Source organism: Lepidothrix coronata, unplaced genomic scaffold (assembly GCF_001604755.1).
Source record: "Lepidothrix coronata isolate B3197 unplaced genomic scaffold, Lepidothrix_coronata-1.0 Scaffold76, whole genome shotgun sequence".
Taxonomy (NCBI): domain Eukaryota; kingdom Metazoa; phylum Chordata; class Aves; order Passeriformes; family Pipridae; genus Lepidothrix; species Lepidothrix coronata.
This window is the reverse complement of record NW_016690256.1, coordinates 1,760,692-1,781,801: the sequence shown is the minus strand read 5'-3', so window position 1 is coordinate 1,781,801 and position 21,110 is coordinate 1,760,692. Positions and strand designations below refer to the sequence as shown.

The 21,110-nt window shown below is 37.6% G+C and overlaps 1 protein-coding gene across 5 annotated transcripts in view; it reads right to left on the bottom strand.

Annotated features, from left to right (window-relative positions):
* Positions 1-21,110, bottom strand: part of GRM5 (glutamate metabotropic receptor 5) — a 241,633-nt gene that overhangs the window by 119,099 nt on the left and 101,424 nt on the right. For all 5 annotated transcript variants that reach the window (XM_017819715.1, XM_017819716.1, XM_017819717.1 and 2 more), the window contains one exon: positions 15,693-15,942. In XM_017819715.1, the coding sequence (XP_017675204.1) occupies positions 15,693-15,942 (250 nt within the window). The remainder of the gene's footprint in view (positions 1-15,692; positions 15,943-21,110) is intronic.

Below are 21,110 nucleotides of genomic sequence, written 5' to 3'. Positions count from 1 at the left end.
CAAACCTGACATTAATTTCAAATCAAAGAAGGCCAAACTGGTTTGATTGGACATTTTCAAGGGGGAAGGAAAAGAAAATGCCTTTGGGTTCTTTTGCAGTTAGAGAAAATGTCACATACATAACCAATCTAAAGTGTTATTCATTATTGATTTTAAGCATCTAAATGTTTTCTGGGTAATCCATAGGTGTAAAAACCAGCTGCTTTACTTAGAGAATTTGGATGCTGAAGAGACATTTAGTATGAATTAAAATGGAGAGGTTTCTTTTTCGGATCTACAAAATCTAGTCTTGATTTTAAGCGTTACCACAGACTTCCTTCATGAGCAGGAACAAGTAACTTTGCTAACAGTTATACAGATGGATGTGGGCTCCTGTTTCTACATTTAAAGGTGCTTAAACACACTCCAGGTTCAGATAATTAGGGGGGCACTGGACTTGTGAGAATACACTCTTCCTTAGAGACCATCTTCATGCAAATTGGAACAGGACAATTTACTCAAACGGTGCATACAGCCTATGAGTTCATTTACTACAGTGCAATTGGTAACTAGATAGTATAATTTTCAACTATTAAGGAAAATAAAGTTCAACAATGCATTTGAATTGGTGTATGAAAATACACTTTTCCCTTATTAAAGGTATTGGAAACTCTGAAGGTTTTTCAAAGCATCCAGTCTCAGAGTCTAACATTTGCTGACTAGGTAAATTGGCTGGTTTTCCTCGATAGAGAACAGAGAGGAGGGTTTATAGCAGGAGCCATGTATTTCCAATCCAAATGTAAGTAAACATCATGAATGCTACCTACTGTATCTTTGTAACTTATTGGCTCATACTCATCTTGAAAATCTATTTAGGGATCATAATCTTTTTTTTTTTTTTCCCAAAAGAGCCTTGTGAATAGGACTGGATGGAAATTACATCTTTATCATGGGGAAGAACACACCCATACAGTAGTTCTTTCAGAGTCATTGAACCCATCTATCCAACACAAAGGATGAGACGACACCACCCCACCTGAAGCCCAGCACTGCTGTCTCTCAGCTGTTCCAGGACCCAACACATCAGACATGGTCTCCGACATGAAAAGGTAACATCTGGAACATCTGAAAAATGCTTGAACATTCAATCACTGGAACACAATGGTGCAAAAAAAAAAAATCTGGAGTACATAAAATCCAGCAACTTTTCACTTCCTGTTAACATCTCAATGTCTCTGCAAAACCAATAGCCAGCCAAGAGTTTTGGTTCAGAACAAACAAACTTCATTTCCCTTACAATGATACATCATGCTTGCATAAAGCACTTGGATATTTTTAACCTAGTGACTCTCCTTCATCAGGCTTTTCAGCCTACTTGAAGCATCTCTGTGTTGTGAGCTCTTTGGCATGCCAGCAGTTCAGCTGCCATAGCAAAATGCACAATTTTAAAGAGTTTGTTTTTAAATTAGTGTCATCATGAGATATTCATTTGTAAAGTGCTTATTTATCATCTGACACAGATTTCCATGGTAATTCTCAATTACTTTACTTATTGTTCTTACAGGATAGTGAAGTCATCAGAGAGATGATGCACATAAACACAACATCAAAGCAAAAACATAAAAAGTGAGGAAAAGTAGAGAACACATATATGTCTCTACTGTCCAAGAATAGCACTCTTACCAAATTACAAAACTGAAATAAAAGTCACTTTTATAATGGTAAGAGCAAAATATCTGAATGTTGCAATAAAACTTGTCCCTTAGCATCCACAGTCCAGATGCTTTCTAAATGTGGAATTTCTTGTGTCTTTAGAATGTCCCCAATTTCCAAGCAGAATCATAGAATCATAGAAATGTTAATGTTGGAAAAGACCCTTAAGATATTGAATCCAACCGTTAACTGCACTGCCAAGTCAAGCACTAAACCATGTCCCTAAGTACCACATCTACATATCTTTTAAATCACTCCACCGTTTCCCTGGTCGGCCATTTCCAATGCTTGACAACCCTTTCTGTAAAGATTTTTTTCTTAATATCTAATCTAAACCTCCCCTGGTGCAACTTGAGGCCATTTCATCTTGTCATCCATTTCCTCTTGTCCTATTTCTTGTTACCTGGGAGAAGACTGACCTTCATCTGGCTACAGCCTCCTTTCAGGTAGTTGTAGAGAGTGAGAAGCTCCCCTCTAGCCTCCTTTTCTATAGGCTAAACACCCCTAGCTCCCTCATCCACTCCTCATTCCCCAGCTTCCTTGTCCTTCTCTGGACATGCTCCAGCACCTCAATGTCTTTCTTGGAGTGAAGGGCCCAAAACTGAACACAGGTTCAAGGTGTGGCCTCACAAATGCCAAGTACAGGGGGACAATCACTGCCCTGGTCCTGCTGCCCACATTATTGCTGATACAAGCAAGGATGCCATTGGCTTTTTTGGTCATCTGGGCATGTGCTGGATCATATATGGCTGTTGTTGATCATCACTCCCACATCCTTTCCCACCAGAGAGCCTTCCAGCCATTCTTCCCTCAGCCTGTAGCATTGCTTGGGGTTGTTGTGACCCAAGTGCAGCAGTTGACCTTGTTGAACTTCATGCAATTGACCTCAGCCCAGCAATCCAGCCCGTCCAGATCCCTCTGCAGAGCCTTGCTTCCCTTCCGTAGATGAACACTCACAGTCAACTTGGTGTCACCTACAAACCTGCTAAGGATGCACTTGATCTGCCTGACCACATCATTGATAAAGATATTGAACAGCACTGGCCCCAAAAAGTGAGCCCTGGGGAACTCCACTAGTGGCTGGCCTCCAGCTGAATGTAATGCCATTCCCCACCACCCTCTGGGCAAGGCTATCCAGCCAGTTTTTTAGTCTGCAAACAGTGCACCTGTCCAAGGTAGGAGCAGACAGCTTCTCCAAGAGAACGCTGTGGAAAAGAGTGTCAAAGGTTTTACTAAAGTCTAAGTAGACAACATCCACATCCTTTCCCTCATCCACTAGCTGGGTCACGTGATCATAGATGGAGATCAGGTTGGTCAAGTAGGACCCCGTCTATCATAACCCCGTGCTGGCTAGGACTGGTAATCCTGTACATAGTGTGACAGTGCTCAAAATTATCTGCTCCATGACCCTCCCAGCACTGAGGTCAGGCTGACAGAGATGTAGATCTCCAGATCCTCCTTCCAAATCTTCTTATAAATCAGAGTATGTTTCCCAGCTTCCAGTCAACTGGCATCTTCCTGGTTAGTGAGGGCAGTTGGTAAATGATGGAAAGTGTCTTGGTGAGCACAACAGGTTTCAGTACCTCTAAACTTTTGGTGTGACATAAAAGTTTAGTTTAATTATTTCTGATATGATTTCAAATTATTACTGATATTTTGTTAAAAGAATCAATAGTATCAATATTGAACAGATATTTCAAATACAGAATTCTTCCTGAGGATGTAAACATGGGACTCCAACTTTTCAAATATCTTTAAACATGTTGAGAATAGATCAGAAATAGGAAAAAACAGACATGTAAAAATTGGTGTTTAATTTCAGAATAGTGGATTTTTTTTCTATATTAGTTTTCCTCATTCTAGAAAGTCCTAATTGTTACTGAAAGTGACCCTCCAAGTTTGTTTCATGTAAATCACATAGGACGGTTAAAGAAAGCGAATCAAATTATTTTCTCTATTGAAGTACTTAACACACTCTGACTGTTTTTTAACACATTTTAGCAGATTATGTACAAGGAGATCTAGATCTTTTTTCCTTTGGAGTATAATTCAGAAGTACTGCCTCCATTCCTGACTCTGTCTTACTAAATTAAAGGGCACTTTCTCTAATGATTTTAATGGATGGAACAAAAGATTTTGACAGAGAGAAATCAGAATTTTCTTTTAATTATTTATATTATTATACATATTAATTAATATTATACAGATTAATTAATTTTAAGCTTATGATGACCTTCTGTGGGCCCTTAAGACAGAATCCAGTGTCTCATTCAGTGATACTAAAACTTTATATGCTTATAGCAACTTAGTATTTACTATCAGAAGAAGGCAAGTGACTTTTGAGATTAGTCCTTGACTCTTGCAGATTGTATGCAAGCACATTTTTTGAGCTGCTGTCTTTTGGAAATTAATTTTATAAAAAGTTATTAAGGTCGTACATGATTGTTTTGTTTTTTTTATAATCTGTATCAGTGGTCCAGAACCAGAAACTTCATCTGCAGGTTTCAAAATAAATCATAATAAATAATTATTATTTAAATAAGTTTAGTGGTCAATATTCATTAATGATATTGCTGCATACACTTTATTGAAATTTTATTACAAATGATTTTTCTTTAAAATATTCACTTTTTTCTTATGAAAAAGAACTTCAGGAAAAGTCAACACTAAAGCTGCTACATAACTGAAAGAGAGCAGTCTTATAAAATATTTTGTAGTGCATCTATGCATCCAGATTCACTTTGGTCTGTATCTAATAGCTCCCAACTACCTAAACCATTAGAAATGTCAGAATGTGACATCCCCAAGAAGAATCAGTGGGGCTGAAATCAAGGCCAGAAATCAAACTTCTTCCTTGACATTTCTCACAAGTAACTGTTTAAAGCTCTTGAAATTTGTACCCTCCAGGACAGTCCTGGCTGGGAATTCCCAAAACTGGATGGATTTTCAGACACTTAATTCTTCAGAGTCAGTGTGGAAACATTCAGTTTATGTTTAGCAGGCTCAGCTGTCCCTTGGCACATCTAACTCACAGCTCCTTTTTAAGGTAAAAGGCAGCAGATGTCAGAACCTGCCTCTGAGCACACAGACAAGGTAGAGAAGTATGCAGGAATGTGAATTTAGTACATCATTCCTGGAAAAAAAGGGAATCAAGGTGAAGAATTCTGTTTCCTGAACAAAAGTTCCCACCCTTGAGTAGATTCCCACTGAAGACCTGCCCTCCTTTTAAGCCTGTACCTGAGGAAGCACTTCATACCTGCCCAATCCACCTGAAAAACAATGACATCTCTGTTTTCCCAAGAATCCAATATGCCATCTGAGAGAGAGATACATATACACTGGTCAGGGTTTATCTCCCCTGATTCTCAGCACACAATGGATGCTTGGATATATTCACCCCAAATCCCCAGCAGAGGACAGTTTACCTTATCTAGGTCTGAATCACCCTGTGTACAATGCCTACACCTCACCCCCTAACTATTTAAGTGAGGTCAGACCAATTTAACACTGGTCTTAGTTTAAGATGAATCTTGTACTTCTCTATCAGTGCTATAAAATGTTCAGATAAAAATCTATTCAAATTAAGACTGAAATTATGATATTGAACTGTTGCTGCTTATTTTGAAGAGTAATTAGCTCCTTTTCTTGGATATGTATGACTCAAGATTCAGGCAACACCCATGTCAGAGAATCGAAGATATAACCTGAGCTCAAGATGGGGATCACTTACATTAGAGAAATGTAAGTCACCACTTGCTATAAGAAAGCCTCAGAAAAAACAGCTGTTTTCCTTGCCTAGGATCTATGTCCTGACCCTTTCAGAGGAATACTTAGAAGGAAGACGTGCATTTTCAACTGGTCAGTTAGAAACACCTTGACTGCATTCCTGTGGGTAGGAATTTCTGCACCTCTCAACTGAATTACTGTAGTTGAACGAAATGCAGGCTCTGTGGCACCTGCACTATTTGTTATTGGTGGTGTTCCCAGGATACTCCTTTGGCTCTATGATTTTCAATTCGGAGAGAGGCAGGCATTAATGCTTTTTTGAGTATGAATTTGAGTACTCCTCTGGCTACAAAAGCACAACTAGAATGAGATAACAAACTGCCACACGAGCTTTTGGCTGCCAGTAGGTGAAACTGGCATATTAAGTTCAACGTAGTGTAAAATAATGGGGGATATGATTAGAAAATACTAATTACGTTTACCCTACCCTTGTACTGGGAGATTCCCCATGACAAGGACTTATGGAGCAGCAAGAAGTAATTAGACTTCTGACAGAGCAATTGCTGCATAAGTAATGAAGCTGTCTATTTTCTTATGGATAGATAATATAACTGATATACCTAATAGTAAAAAGAAAAAAATATACATAAAGTTTCTCAAAAGTTACAGCTAAGAGATGACAGCTTCAGAAGCAGTTCTGTTTTTGATTTTTGTTTTTAAAGACACAAAAATATTGTGCATTTATTACTGTCCCTCTCTGAAGGAGATTTCAAGATATCAACTATCAACAAAACCACATAAACAACCTGCACTTGGAGTTTTGGTTTCTGGATATTTCCTTCTAAGTAGGAGTTTCTAGCTGTTTGTATAAATATTTGGGGTCAGAGCAAGCAACTAAATAACACACTTGTTTTATACTACATCTGCTTAGAGTAACCCAAAATCTCTATTAAGTGTAGATCTAACATCAATCTCTGTATTTTGTGACAGTCATCCTTCTCAAGATATTGCTAAGTTGACAGTACATTATAGTGTAATTTTCATCATGTCAGAAATGCTCAGATAAAATCAGATTTTGGGTGATTAATATGCCATTTTTATTACTCAGACAGCCTCCAGGAGATGTATATTTAGCCAAAGCCTGAAACCTTTGAACACATGAAGAGTTTGGAAAATTATTTGAACAGAAATAACTTGCTTTACTTTAACTTCTAGGATACAAGGAATAATTTTCCTTCTGGTATGCATTGATAGAACTATACTAAAAATCATCTGAGCCAATCATATTTAAAAAGAGTCAGAATCCAAGATTCACATTGATTTGTGCATATCAACACTTTGAGACATAGAATGCTTAACATCATACCAGCTAAGATGTATTAAATCACCATGTTTTATAACTATACTTTTTCCCAGGATAGAAATTACTTACTCATTATGATTAAGCCAGTCTCCACTTCCTTCATTGTTACTAATCAACATGAATAAAGGTTGAAAGGTTACTCCAAGTGATATTCTTCCATAATCACTCACCAGTGTTAGTGAGATGGATTCCTTTGTATAAATCTCTGCTGCATCGGTAATATTTTTATCTTCAGATCTTGGGGGTGTTTTAAGCACAACTAAGTAATCTCAAATGAGAAGCAGAAGAAAGAATCTCTCTGTCTTTCCGATTCCCACTGTCCTTCTCCAATTGAAAAATGGAACACATGACAAAAATTTTAAAGCTGGGACAATTGAAAAATTACTATCCAAGTGGTGCAGTATTACTTTCCCTTTATCTACCTCACATTTTTCTATTGTTTATCTACACAAAGGACCTCTGCAACTAAGAAACTGAGATGTGAACAGGTTTGCTGAGAAAAGAGACTGTTCCTGGACAACATGATCTAGAACAGCAGCTCTTTATCAGGAGGTGGTTGCACAGAGCTACAAACCCTCGAGTCTTCTCCTTTCATAAATATCTTCTCTGTATACAGATGTGTGTCTGTGGTTTGTGTGTGTGCAGTGAGTCAGTATTCCTAGATGTAGACTCTGGGATGATGCAGAGAAATCAAAAAAAAAGAAAGAGGAAAAATGAAGTCATGGAAGATATCATATGCACATATTAAGAAATATAATAGAAAGGAAACAGATCTTAACTGTCAATCAGTACCTTCCAGCAAACCTCTATTTATCACAGAGTTAGTTTTAAAGGAGCAGAAATAGGCTTGGGTATTTTTCAACAAATATACACCAAGCATTTAATGAAGATCATTTTAGCCTTGCTTAATTTTATTAACTGAAATTCTGTAGCTTTTCTAAAGATCAGAAAAATTCAAGGAAATGCTTTTATCTTGTTCCAACTACCCTTGATTTTTTTTCTAGCAATATATACTACATCTCATTTTTAATCTTAGTTTTAATGTTTTAAATAGTTACATTTTACCATGTAAAATGGAGTATTCTCTAATGTTATGTTTTTGGATGTGTAGGACCTGAATGTCCTCTCAGAGACGTATGTATCTCTTATTGACATAAATAGAAGGTGTGCTTACTTGCCAGCATACACACTTGGAAATTCTTACTTGTTTGCTTGATATCATGTAACTCCTGCACACCACTAAGGAAGACAGAATTCCTGAAAGGGCAAAATAGAGACATTCTTCCAAATAGACATAATTTACTCCATCCCCGACTACCTCATCCATATTAGTGACACTGAAATTGGACTGCAAGGTGAAATATTTATTAAAAACTGGTCAGATAGATACAAAAATAAAAAAGAAAAAGGATTTTAAAGACAGAAAAGAAGATTTAAAAAATCAGGTTGATTCATTTGCTTTCAGTGTATATGTTTGCATTACTTGTCTCTCCCTAGAATCCTGAAATGTAGCTTGTGGGGTCTGAACCACAGAAAGAAAATTGTGCTCCTTTCAGTTATTACACAAAGAACCTTGACCAACCACTCCACTGCTTCCATCTGCAGCAGGACAGATGGGGGCTGGGGGCTGCTATTGCTCACTTTGAGGGTCTCTGAGCCATGAGGCTGACACAAAAGGGGACCACGAATTTCCTCTTCAAAACCAAGTTATACTTTACCCTTTAGTCTACTTTACCTCTAAATATGCTGTTTGAATATAGGAGGAAAGACAGCTTTTCACTTCCCTAATCTCTTTTACAGCTCTAGAAAAGCAAACCTTTGTTTAAATATTAAGTTCTTGGTCTTTTGGGTAGTCATGAAGATTCTGGCTTAATGCTGCTAATTACAGTGCATTTAATTGCTAGGTTTAATATGGTAGCTGCTTTCTTGGGCTACACGTTGATGTCTGAACAAGAGAAATGAGATAAATAAATGAGTGGGCAGCAGACAGTTGTCTCAGAGGAAACAGCCTTCAGGTGAGGGTGTACCAGACTCCTACCTACTGTGGTTGAAGAAAAAGGATCAGACTGCTCATACAGGCTGGGGTTGCACAATTGTACTCTGAAACTACTTTTTCACATGCTTTTTTTTCCCCTGGAGAAGAGGTTTGCATATTTATATTACATTTATTTTCCACAGTTTCGTCAAAAGTTGTAAAGTAGAGATATTCTAGATAAAATAGTTTTGTCTGATTAATTTTTCCCTGAAGCAGCAAAAATAAGCAAAAATTAATTTAGAGCATATTTCAGGTCTGCAAAATTTCATATCCTAATTTATGTTACAAGAATTTCAACAGTTGGACTTTTACTAACAGAAAAAAAGGCATACTAACCCACACCACACAGCACACTTTTAGGAGGGGAACCACTACATACTCTGCAGTGAGATTTTTCTTCATCCATCAGAGACTTTTACAAATCTCACAAAAGATGTCTTTTTAAATTATTGAAAAGAACTCATTTTCCTCAGATCATCTATCTTGCTTTAATTTTCCTTCAGCAGTAGTTGCCCTTTTTAGTTGCTAACTAGATTTTCTTCAGATGTATTGCTGAGTTTCCTATCAGCCAAATTATTTTGAGGACTTCCTGGAACAAATGGTCCTCCACATTCTTTGTCCCTCCTTATCCTCATTTCTACTACTCACCTTCCACTTAGCTCATTTGCCGACCCATCTCTTAGATTCTGAATCAATAACAATTTCCTCAAATCCATCTCCTCAGGAGCTAAGTAGGTATCTTATTAGGAGAGGTGATTGGTGATAGAGAATATCTGTGCTGTTCTGAGAAGAATGGGCACTGGCTCTTCTACCCTCTTGCAGAGCCTCACTTGAATTGCTTGTGATCATCACACTGCTAGAAGTGGTGTCCTCCCTTTACCACCTTCATCTGGACATAACCCTGTGGCCGTGGCATGCTTCAGGGGCACAGCCCGAGGCATCCTGAGGCACAGACTTTCATGTCACAGAACAGAGTGAATTCTGAAAATGCAGGATGTGGTTCTTCATCTTTGCAAGGACATTAAAGCACGTAATTATCAAGTCCTGATCATACTCAAAAGAAGATGGAAACTCTGTGGCATGTTCTACATTTCCCATCTCTTTGCTACAGATATTGTAACAAAGTGAAGATTTTATATTATTTCTGTAAATCCTTGATTGAACTAAGTGTCTAAGATCCATGTGGAGATCAAATCAGACTGATAAATTTTGGCCATGTTTCTTCAGCTGGACAGCTGAAAATCTGAATCATGACTAGAGCCTAAGGAAACATTTCCACTTCTGATAGATTTTTCTTATTTGTTGTGTCATCATCATCATCATGGCTAGGCTTCATGAACGAAGATTTGGGAAAGGCTCTATCCACATTTGTTACAAGCACACTGGTGGCTAATAAGGCCAGTACGAGATACACATGTCTGATTGCAAAAGGCACAGCAGAAAGACTCCTTAGGTGGTATATTCTGCAAGACATGATTCTTTCTGCGTTGTCTTTTCTCCTCGAGAGTGATCCTGTGTGTGTTCTCAAAGGAAGCAGCAACGTTATAGATGGTGTGTCTCCAGGCCTCCCGATTGGAGGCCAGAGTAGACCAGTTATGGTGATCAATATGGCCAAGGCTGAGATGTTGCTTCAGGGCGTCCTTGAATCTTTTCTTCGGGCCTCCTCTCTTGCAGCAGCCAGTGGCAAGTTCACCATAAAGCAAGATCTTAGGGAGACGGTGGTCCTTCATCCTTGAGATGTGTCCTGCCCAGTGCAGCTGTGTTCTCAGTAACATGGCCTCAATACTTGTGACTGCTGCTTGTTCCAGAACAGATTAGTCACATAATCTGACCAGTGGATGTTTAGGATTGTTTAGGATTGTAGGGAGACAACGTTGATGGAAGATATTAGTTGTGTATAACTATGTCATTTAATACAAAGGGAAGTCCAGATAATCTTAATTAACTCTTTTTTTTTTTTTCAATCACACATGGCAGTTAATAACATAGTAAATCTGACACACCATATGCATATATGAATGTATGAAGCAGATGAATGTCCCAGTAATTTCTTGAAGATCAGTACTGCCAATGGAATGTCATTTGGAAGCTAGGACATTGAGCAAGCCATTTTTATCTCTTTATACCTCTATTTTCCCTTTAGAATAATAGAGTCACTGAGGTTGGAAAAGACCTCTAAGATCATTAAGTCCAACTGTTAACCCAGAAACACTTTCAGGGTGCGCTTCCCTGAGCAGCCTGTTCCAATGCCTGACAATTCCAATGCCCTCATCCTTTCCCTTCTCCTCTCCTTTAAGTAGGAAAAGTCTCATTGTCTTGCACTTGGAATCACAAATTCTCTGCAAAACTTCTGTCTTTTGCTCTTTAGTTTTGTACAATAACTATATCATAATAATAAATAAATCAAGGGGAAATTCTCTTGTCTAAAGGTAAAAAGTATGCAATGCCTGTATCCATGTATCTCAACATTCTTCTACCCCAAAACAGAGTATGTATGTCCCAACTGCCACTTAGTAACCATCCCCAATTGCTGTCACCAACGCCATACCTGAGTCTCATTTCAAAAGTATTAGTTGATGTAAGATAAAATAATGCCAGCAAGCAAAAAGAAAGAATAAAATTATCAAGTACTATGGTACTGTTCTATGAACCCATTTTATTTAGGACAGTTACAGTCAATATTCATAATTTCAGTTGCAGATAATAGTTTCTATTTTATTATGAAAAATCATGTGACTTAGCATTAAAATACTTACTTATTCTGAGAGGTGTTTTGGAATCCTTGCAGATGAAAGGTATCAGAAAAAAATATCATTGTAGAGAATTACCTCAAAGGTTTTTTTCAAATATCAGAAACTAGTAGTCAAGAGGAGTAGGGTGAGTGTACAACATGAAAGAAAATGTCAGCTATTGGGTCTGAACATTACATAAAATGAGGAAGAGCTGAAAGTCACATACAACCAAACTGGTTTTATCTACACAATTAATACTCCTATTTCCTTCTGAAATCTGTTCCAAAGTTATTCTGGTACGTGAATGTGTTATTTATTCTCTAATGAATTTTATCTATGAGGGTATCTCCTGGTATATGCCCTATGGATGACCGATGCAATAAGGACAAACAGGTGAAACCTAGCTGAACTCAATTAAGTTGAGTAACAGTTAAGTGAAAATAACATTGTTTTACACTTAAAAGTCAACACACTCACCTTTTTATTTGAGGTTAAGTCCAATTCCTCAAGGTGCATGAGGTAAATATTTACTGAGCATTTAAAATGTTTTCCATGAATAAAAAAGCTCTAGAATGCTACAGGCACTAATGACTTGCCATCTTTCATCTCTGTCACAGGCAGGCAATGCACTGCATAGTATGTCATGAGTGGAGTGTTTATTGAAGGATATTTTTTTCCTCCCCTTGGGGCTGTATAGCATAATTTATCTGATGTGCACTCTCCTTGGCTGCTCCATTTTCTCACAGGTGCTGTGAGGAATCCACAGCTTTCGGAAATCCCAACACTTTTGAAAGACTTCAGATTGGAGATACCAGGAGTGAATCCGAATCAAAAATGGAACAAAAAAAAAGCTAAGAGGAAATGGAAATGTTGTTTTCTTGTGGATTCCTATAAAGCTACTGTGTGGTTTTGGGACTTTAGTTCTTTCTGTGCATTTGGAAATGAAACAAAATAATTCTTCACTTAACAAAACAAGGGATAAGCAAAATGCATTTGTGGTGTAAAAAAAAAAGTATTCATTAGTAGATGGAAGTTTTTCCTGTGAGCCCATGGCATTCCAATGACAGGCACTTTCACTACTCTTGAAGTGTCCTTTCATAGCCTTCTCAGTTGAATGGTTAATCCGGAGCAACTCCAGGATCAGATGATGAATAAAAGTATAAATCTTATCCTAGTTCATTTTCCTGCATAGCTTCACAAGAGAGATTAGTTTCATGAGCCTTCTTTAATTTCAGATGTAGTTCTTTCCCCTTAGAGCTCTCTGAACCATTTTCAAAATCTTGCTAAATATCTTTCCCCCCTATAGAAATGATGCACAAAAAGGTCCCCAACATAATCTTCTTATAAGATCTGGGTTTGTACTGGTGTCGCATCCATCCCATGTCAGTGCCTTACACTGTTGTCTAAGGAACCACCCAACAACCCTAGCTCTGGACCAACAGTTAAATATTCACACCCAACAGAGCCAAACAGCTGAAAACAATAGAGCACACAGCACATCAAAGTCCTGGAAAATGGAGCTTTAAATCCCTACAGGAACTTAGGCCATCAATGGACAATGACATTATTGTCTTGCATTACTTTTACCACAAGAAGCCTTCTTGCAAGTTCCCTGTTTTTTCTTTTTCTTTTTTCTTTTACCTCTGTTGCAAAGCCTAGAGATTAGCCCATAGTGGAAGAAAACATGTTTGTGAGAATGAACATTTTTGTGGAACATAGCCACTCCACACCTTCCCACACTCTACGCATGATTCTTGCTGCACAGCAGATATAGAAAACACTCTGCTATACTGACTAAGGATAGGTCAAAGACAAGTAAAAGTCCTCAGTAGACAAAACTAGTTAGTTTGGTTTTTTTTATGGGGATGTGGGGGTGGTTGGTTTTTTGTTGTGTGGGTTTTTTTAATACCAATTTGGAACCAAATCTATTGAAAAGATACAGGAGGCTCCAACATCCTTGGGATCTCTGAAGTGCAGAGCCACATGCAGAGAGACTGTACCCCTTCAGCTGTCCTTGTCTGATGCAGCCACAGGAATGCTTTGGTTGGATGATGGTAAGTGCCATTAGTTTACACCTGTCCCCAGCAGCTACTGGCTGGGGACTTATTAATCTGTGGCTGAGTAGTCACTTCTCAGCCACTACTTTGGAACCTCTGTGAATAAATAGAAAGGATAGAAAAAAAAAAGCCTGCACTTTTTCTTTCTTTGTAAACACTTCCAGTTCATACTACATTTTTTACAATTAAATTGTATAGCACTGCCACAGGTATGGATACACCTCGAATGATCTGGTAGAATTAAGGATTTTTGTTTTGACTTGAAAGACTTTACAGTTTAGATTTCTAAGAAAGGATATCACTTTCAGTTTACTGAATGGAAGTCATATACTGAATAACAACTTTCTTATAATTACTCATGACAACTCCCACTGCAGCTATGAAAAAAACCAAACAACAATAAAAAAACTCTTATTTGCAATCTGTAATTCCTGAAGTCCTTATTCATAAAAGCATCTCAAGACCTAAATTTAGTGCTGTTGTGCATAAACAAATACCATACAAAATTAAGTATGATTTGGAGTCTGGAGCAGTTCAGGTTCAACATATTTTTTAAAAATGATGCTTATGTGCTTCTACATTTGAATGCTGCTGCAGAGAGTTGGCAATTTGTATTTAGGACAAAAGTAGACAGCAAAGGTCTTGTGGTACCAGATTCAGCTAGAGATAACAGAGGTGACATTTGCTCCAACCTGCTATAAAAAAGTTACAAGTAGGCTTTTCCACTAAAGCTAGTCAAAAAGAGAGTCTTTGTACTAGCCCTTTTCTATAACATGATTTCTCCGTGCTACTGAAAATGTCCACATTACAAAAAAGTGACCAAAGAAAGTCTTTTTTTTTTTCTCTGTTAACTATAGAGACAATCCTGATGGCTACAATGAGTTGTCTAAATTGTAGACACCTAAAAATGCTTAAGTGAGCATCACCTTGAGGACTGTGGTCCCTTTGGGTGTCAGTACAGAAAACGACCAAGATAGTCCATGGAAGGGCCTACAGATAAAATGTATTTGAAAGGAAACTGTTGCCATAAATCAGAGAAAGGATTAAGACATTCACGTCTGAAAATGCCAAAATGTAGGCTGATCACAAAGAGGAAGGGCAGAGACAAAAGCTGCTATTGTTGCCTGTTGCCTGTGCTTTCCCAAGGGGAAAGGACATATGTGTGCAACAGGTCAGATTGGGAACAGAGGCTGGTGTCCTGCCAGTTAGTGAGACTCAGCTGTCAGCACAATACTTGAAAGTTTCCCTGAAGCTCTCACTAGAACTTCTGGTTTCACAGACACCATTTTACAAGTGTTCCTGTAGAATTCATGCTTGAGACAGCATGAGATCATCCTTCTAATAATGTACTGAAAAGGCAGTGCATTACATTAGTTGACTCCTGGTGTACTCCATTTTGTGCTCAATACATCATTTTTCCTGTCTCATTTAGGATCCACTTGTTGAATAAAGGGTAAGTGTAAAGATCTCATTAGGTTTACATCAGTATCATTACTTTTCTAGTAATTGCTAGCCCAGAGTCTTTTCCTTCTGGTGAACACATTTGAGTGAATTTTCCTTTTTCCCTTTGGTGGTTCAGAAAGGAAACACTGATGTTGAGCTAAGAGGAAGGATTAGCTACATATTCCCTTTAGGATAGTATGCACATGTCAGCACATTGTCTCAGAAAGGAAAGGTTTCTCTTTGTTTTGGGAAGATCTATTTCAGGTCCAGCAAGAGGCCACATCATCAATTCTTAACACAGAGTTACTTGAATGAGACATAGCTTCAGGCTGTATATGCACATGATGCATTTTAAACTGCAGCGAACAAAATGGGTGATATAAATCAAAGGTTTACGCGTCAGCCTTCCCTTACACAAAGCTGTTTAGACTGGACAAGCAGACTTGTGTTTACCTGGCGTGTCATAAGAATGATACATAGAATATGTACTGCTATGACCCAGCTGACACTCTTTCTATCTTTTAGATATGCGCAGGTATAGGAGAGACCACAAGTACATGCTTTATGTATACTTGACTGGACTGTCTTCTTTTTTTTCCCCTACTCACTAAAAAGGCTGGCTATAATTGCATGGTATTACTCACCTGCCCAGCAGCAAAAATTCTCCAGCAAGTCCCAGGCGCCTCATAGCCATTAAGAGACCTCTCACAGTCATTCCTTCACAGAAGCAAGCAACCACTCTTGCCTTGGGCAGGTGGCTCCGAAGCTTTCGCAGCAGCTTGTCAAAGCTCTGTTCACCAGCATTGCTATAGATCTTGTAGGAATGTGCAATGCAGATCCCTTCCTTGGCTGCCATATCTTTGAAAGCTTCCATTCCACTTTCACCATAGTTTCCTAAATACAAACAGAAACATAGATGCACATATTAAAATTTGCAGCAGCTTTTCCTTCACAAGCATCAGATATTTTAAAGAATATGTTACATATCTGCACAGAGATCACTGTACCAATCTTAGCAAAATCATATTAACATTTTAATTACTCCATTTTTCAAGACAAGATCAACAAATTTTCCTAGAAAACTCACTTGTCTTTAAGAGCCTGCATCTCTGCTGAAACCAAAGGCTGTTAAGTGTCTCACTCCTGTGAGGATCTGGTCCACAATATGTAAAACAATGTATGTATAAATTACAATCTCTTCTGATTCTCTTAAGCTGAGTAGACTTGGTCAAGTGCTCTGGGGTTTACTTCAGGAAATTAAAAAATATATGTTGAGAATAATTTTTTAGGTGTAATATTTTAAATATAAGAAAAAAACAAAAGGATAATAACATCAACTTGTTCATAATGCAATCTGAAATGCAACATTTTTTTAGTTCCTTAGTTATAGTTTAGTTATATTCCTTCAACTTATTTTGTTGAAAGAAGAACTTCTGCTGGAGAATGAATGCAAAATTGAGGATTAGCATTACAGGGATCACAAGACCACAGATGAACTAAAGGTGTTTTTGGTGGTTTTTCTGGGGGTATTTTGAATTAAATGTCTATCAATGGGAAACACTTAATATTTTTTTTAATCTATTCTTCCTCTATGGGGGTAAACTGGTAACAGATATTAACAGACAGATACATTTATTTTCTTTATTCTGTATCATCACAGAAACTTTCTTTACTGCCAGGCCTACAACAAAGTCATAATGCTTTAACAGTGAATATACTGATACCACTGACAGTCCTCCTGACCAGGATTGTATCTCTGGTTCCCTGTGCTTCTCCATCTGGCTGTTGAAATCTGTTTCATATCTCATTTAAATAAGAAGGCCTTTAAGTCAGGAAATACTTCTCAAAAATATTGTCTTAACCCCTCAGTAATAGTCCACAGAAACATAATCAGTAAATTAATTAATAAAACTGTGAGTGTAGTGATGGTGTTGAAAGGAACTTCTGATCCTTCACACATTTGCTAGCTCACAAATCTATAAGAAAAATGCTCTCTCTTACCAGCGTAGTTGCAAGCACATAGAAGCACTGACAATGAAAATGCATGTGAAGCACTGAGAATCAGGCATGTGGATTTGGACTGCCATCTGATTTTTTGACTTTGGACATTAGAGGCATCAGACATTCAGCTTGCCCATCTGGAGATTCATCCCTATCACTGGTGCTAAAGCTCAGAGGCTTTGCTATGCTCAGCACTGAACATGAATGTAAATACAGTCTTCAGTTTGAGGATCTTGCCATCCGAATAGCCAAAAGAGACAAAGAGCAGAAGACAAGAAATAACATTATCTTCCTTTTACATCAGGAATGAATCACTGAGACTTTGAGACTGTTAAATTTCCAAATTACATCCAACTAGAATGGCAACTTGAATGCAGATCTCCTTAACTATTAGGACTTTCATTTTACTCCCTGCTGTGATTAGGCCTAATGGAAAGCATATTACTATGTAAATTGTGCCTTCACAAAATGCCATTGGATTTTTAAACTCAGTTGTTGCAGTGCTTCCTGTGAGTTTTATATCAGGTGCACAGTGCTTCCCCACGTGTCATGCCCTTAGGGCAAATTGTTTCCTGTGATACATGAGCATCAAGTGATTCTCATGAGATGCTGAAGCAGTTCAGCCAGAGGTCATAAACATAGTGTCTTATGAAATATGTATTATAGCCTCCAAAGTTAGTCTGAAGGAAAAATGAGGGTCAGTCATATTTAACTCCCAGCAGGCTCTGAGGCCTTCTAAAATAAAATTAAGCTGACAGGCAATGCACTACTTTGTTTAAAATTATTCTCATTTAGGTCAATCTGGATCAACATTAAATGTTCTGTTTCATTTTTCTAATATAAAATGAAAAGGAAAAAGAGACCCTATTAATCTTTGCCATAGAAGGTGAAAGTTTGAGGAAAAACTGTTCCATAGAGTATCTCAAAGAGATTGAAATTCTGAAGACCTCCTCTTCTGTCAAAAAATTCTCAATAGAAAATTCCTGGCCGGATCTAATTGAATTACAGAACTGTATAACTTCAATGCTCCATATACTGCAGTCTTGGTTTGAAAGTTTTATAAGCATACAAACTGTTATCCGGAGACTTGCTTTATAGCTGAGAGTAGGTATAATTACAGTACCGAAAAATTGTAGGTCTTTTAAGGAGTGTGAAGTGCATCAATTCTTTTCCAAACAAATAAAGTCTGCTCTGGCACAAACATCATGATTTCACAAAGTATGAAGACAGGGAGATTTTGTGAAACTATATAGAATGTTATGTGCCATCCAAAATCACAGGAAACATGTTAAACTACCAAGGACACTTAGCAAAGTGTTAGATTCTCAATATTTGGAAGAGAAACATCCTGGTAGTCCAAATATGAGAGTGACTGAGCTCTCAAACTGGGAAAACTACAGCTCTATAACATGACCTCAAGGGAGATTTGATGAAAACACAAAGCAGCTTTGCTTCAAGACACTCACACAAATATATCAGTGGTACTCTTATCTTGCTGATTAAACTCGATTAATTATTCATAGTGAATTCTCCTGTGTGCAAGAGGTTTGATGAGGTACATATATTTAGTTTGAGCTATACTGTGGGGGTAATGAACACTCCTTGATGGAAAAAGAAAATATTTTTTTGTTAAACTCCTTTGCACGACATGTTAGGATAAATTTTCTGTGGGTTATCTTTCTTCCTGAATAAAATCTGTATGTGCATGAACATATACATGTAGCATTGAGGGAATAAGGGTGTGAAAATGGTAAGTTAGATTATGTCATTTTCCTGAGGATGAGATGTGAGGTTCTCAGTGGAAGAGGATCTCTGTGCTTTACGTATGGAACTGGCCTCTTCATGGACATTTCATTCTTGTACTGTGGCATACCCGTAGAATATCGCCAAAATTGCCACAGCAAGAGCAAGTTCCCATTGTTCATCCAGGTCTATGACATTAGAAGAAGGATATAGGGACTTCAGGATTTGCACACGTGGATGGACAATGATGATGTCTATGCAGCCCTACTCTGAGAAGGAGTTTTTTAGTTTCACTTCCAAGTGAAAATTAATTCAGAACTCCTAAACTGGAAACAAAGCAACATCTTCTGTAAGTACCCTGTGACGAAAATTGCCTACATACTGGGAATTTATCCATTCAGCTATTTAGTTCCCACCTCTAAATTTAAAGATCCTAAGGAAACATTAAACAGAAGGTTTGCTTTTTCTTGTTTAGTTCCAGTTCAGCAGAAAAGACTTGGCAAACAATACAGGCTGAAGCTCATGTATGGCCAATTTATATTCAGCTCCTCTTCCTCCACCAAATGCTTTTCAGCATTTGGAAACAGGCATCTCTATCTGTAACTGGTTCTGCTGGAGGAGGAATCAAAATTTTTTAGTAGATGTTCCTGTCCCCTTGAAAGTTTGTCTGTCTGTGGTGTAATCAGAACTGCTAGCAGTTGATGACTTTTGTAAAATATTCTCATGGAGACAACTGGCCCCTGGCTTCTTTTAAAACATCAACCTGAATCCTGCATGTTGTCCACCTGAATGTCTGGCCCTAAACCCAGTTCAAAAACTACTCCCATATGGTGCAGCATGTTTAAAAAAAAAAAAAAAGAAAATCAATTACATCATCATGCAAAAAACTTATCTATGCTTCGGAGCTGGAATTTTGTTCAAAACTCAAGCATATGTGTCCCCACCTACAATCTAACTATAACAATCTGTTAGTTCCACTTCCCATGAATCAGTACTAGAAACTATTAAGAAGCTTAAAAAGAACAGATTGTGCTTTTTTCCAGATGAAGCTTAATATAGTACAGCACATAATAATACTTCAATCTGATAGAAAAGGGTCAGGCAAACTGCAGGCTGCTCTTGCTGCTCCTCCTGCTCAGCAACTGAGCCAATTAAACCACCTAACCATAAATCGTTAAGATCTTATGTGAATTACACAGGAAAACAACATTTTTATTCTTAAAATAATTAACAAAATGCGTGGACATCTGCTCTATCACATTAAAAGTTATCAATATGATATAAAAAGTCTCTACAGCCAAATGGAATAATGGACTACATTTTCTCCTGCCTAGTCATTTTTGGAGTGTCACACATTTCTTTTTGAATACAGTAGCTTTTTCTCAATAAGTGTACATGCAAATTGTTATCAGATAGTTGTTTGGTCTAAAAGAGAGTTTCAGCGAGCATAGATGAGCATCAACCTTTAGGAGAGATTTAGGATGTAAAATTGCTTCTGGCAGGACACAGCAAAAATTCACAAAGTAAAAGAAAAGGAGCCTTGATTGAAAGAGAAGAAATGCATTATGTCATTCATTAGGCTGGTAATAATCCTACCTGTCACAAAGCATATTTATTTAAGCAGACATGCTATCATTATTTCTAGAGAAAAGGAAGAGCAAACCAGAATAATATTCTAGCCTGTATCTGAGCCACAGACAAGAAGTCAAGTCAGGTTAAAACTTGCAGTATATGTTTTGCAAGCAATATAGGGAATACAGAGTTGCATTTTTTTACTAGCTTTCCTTTGCATCAAAAGGATGAACTTTACCAGAAATACCAAAAAAAAAAAAAGGTATAGTTGTAAGTATAATTTTGAAAATGCATGTGGGAGTAATAGAAGATATTTGTGAAAGGCAACATGTTGGTTGATTACGAGGATGATCTTTCTGAAAGTTGAGGATATGGGGTGTAGAATAATTTCCCAAATGGAAATTTTAGAGGTGTCTTTGACTGTTACAATTCAAATTAATCATGGCAAAACACCAATAGTACCTGCTACTACTGGTACCTACTAGATATTTTCCACATTTAACTGTTGTGACTATGAGTCTTTTAAAGTACATCACTACTAAGAATAGGGACATAATATCGAATCTTTCAAGCAGTTAAAGCAGTCACATGTTACTGATCTAATATGATCAAAATCACAGCCTTCTGGTGGATATGTCTGCAAATAGAACAGGACAATAGAGTGTTATTTCATTCTAAGGGGTACAAACCAAATGAAATCAAAACACATATGCCTGAAATTCTGGAGTTGTCTATGTGTGTTAAAA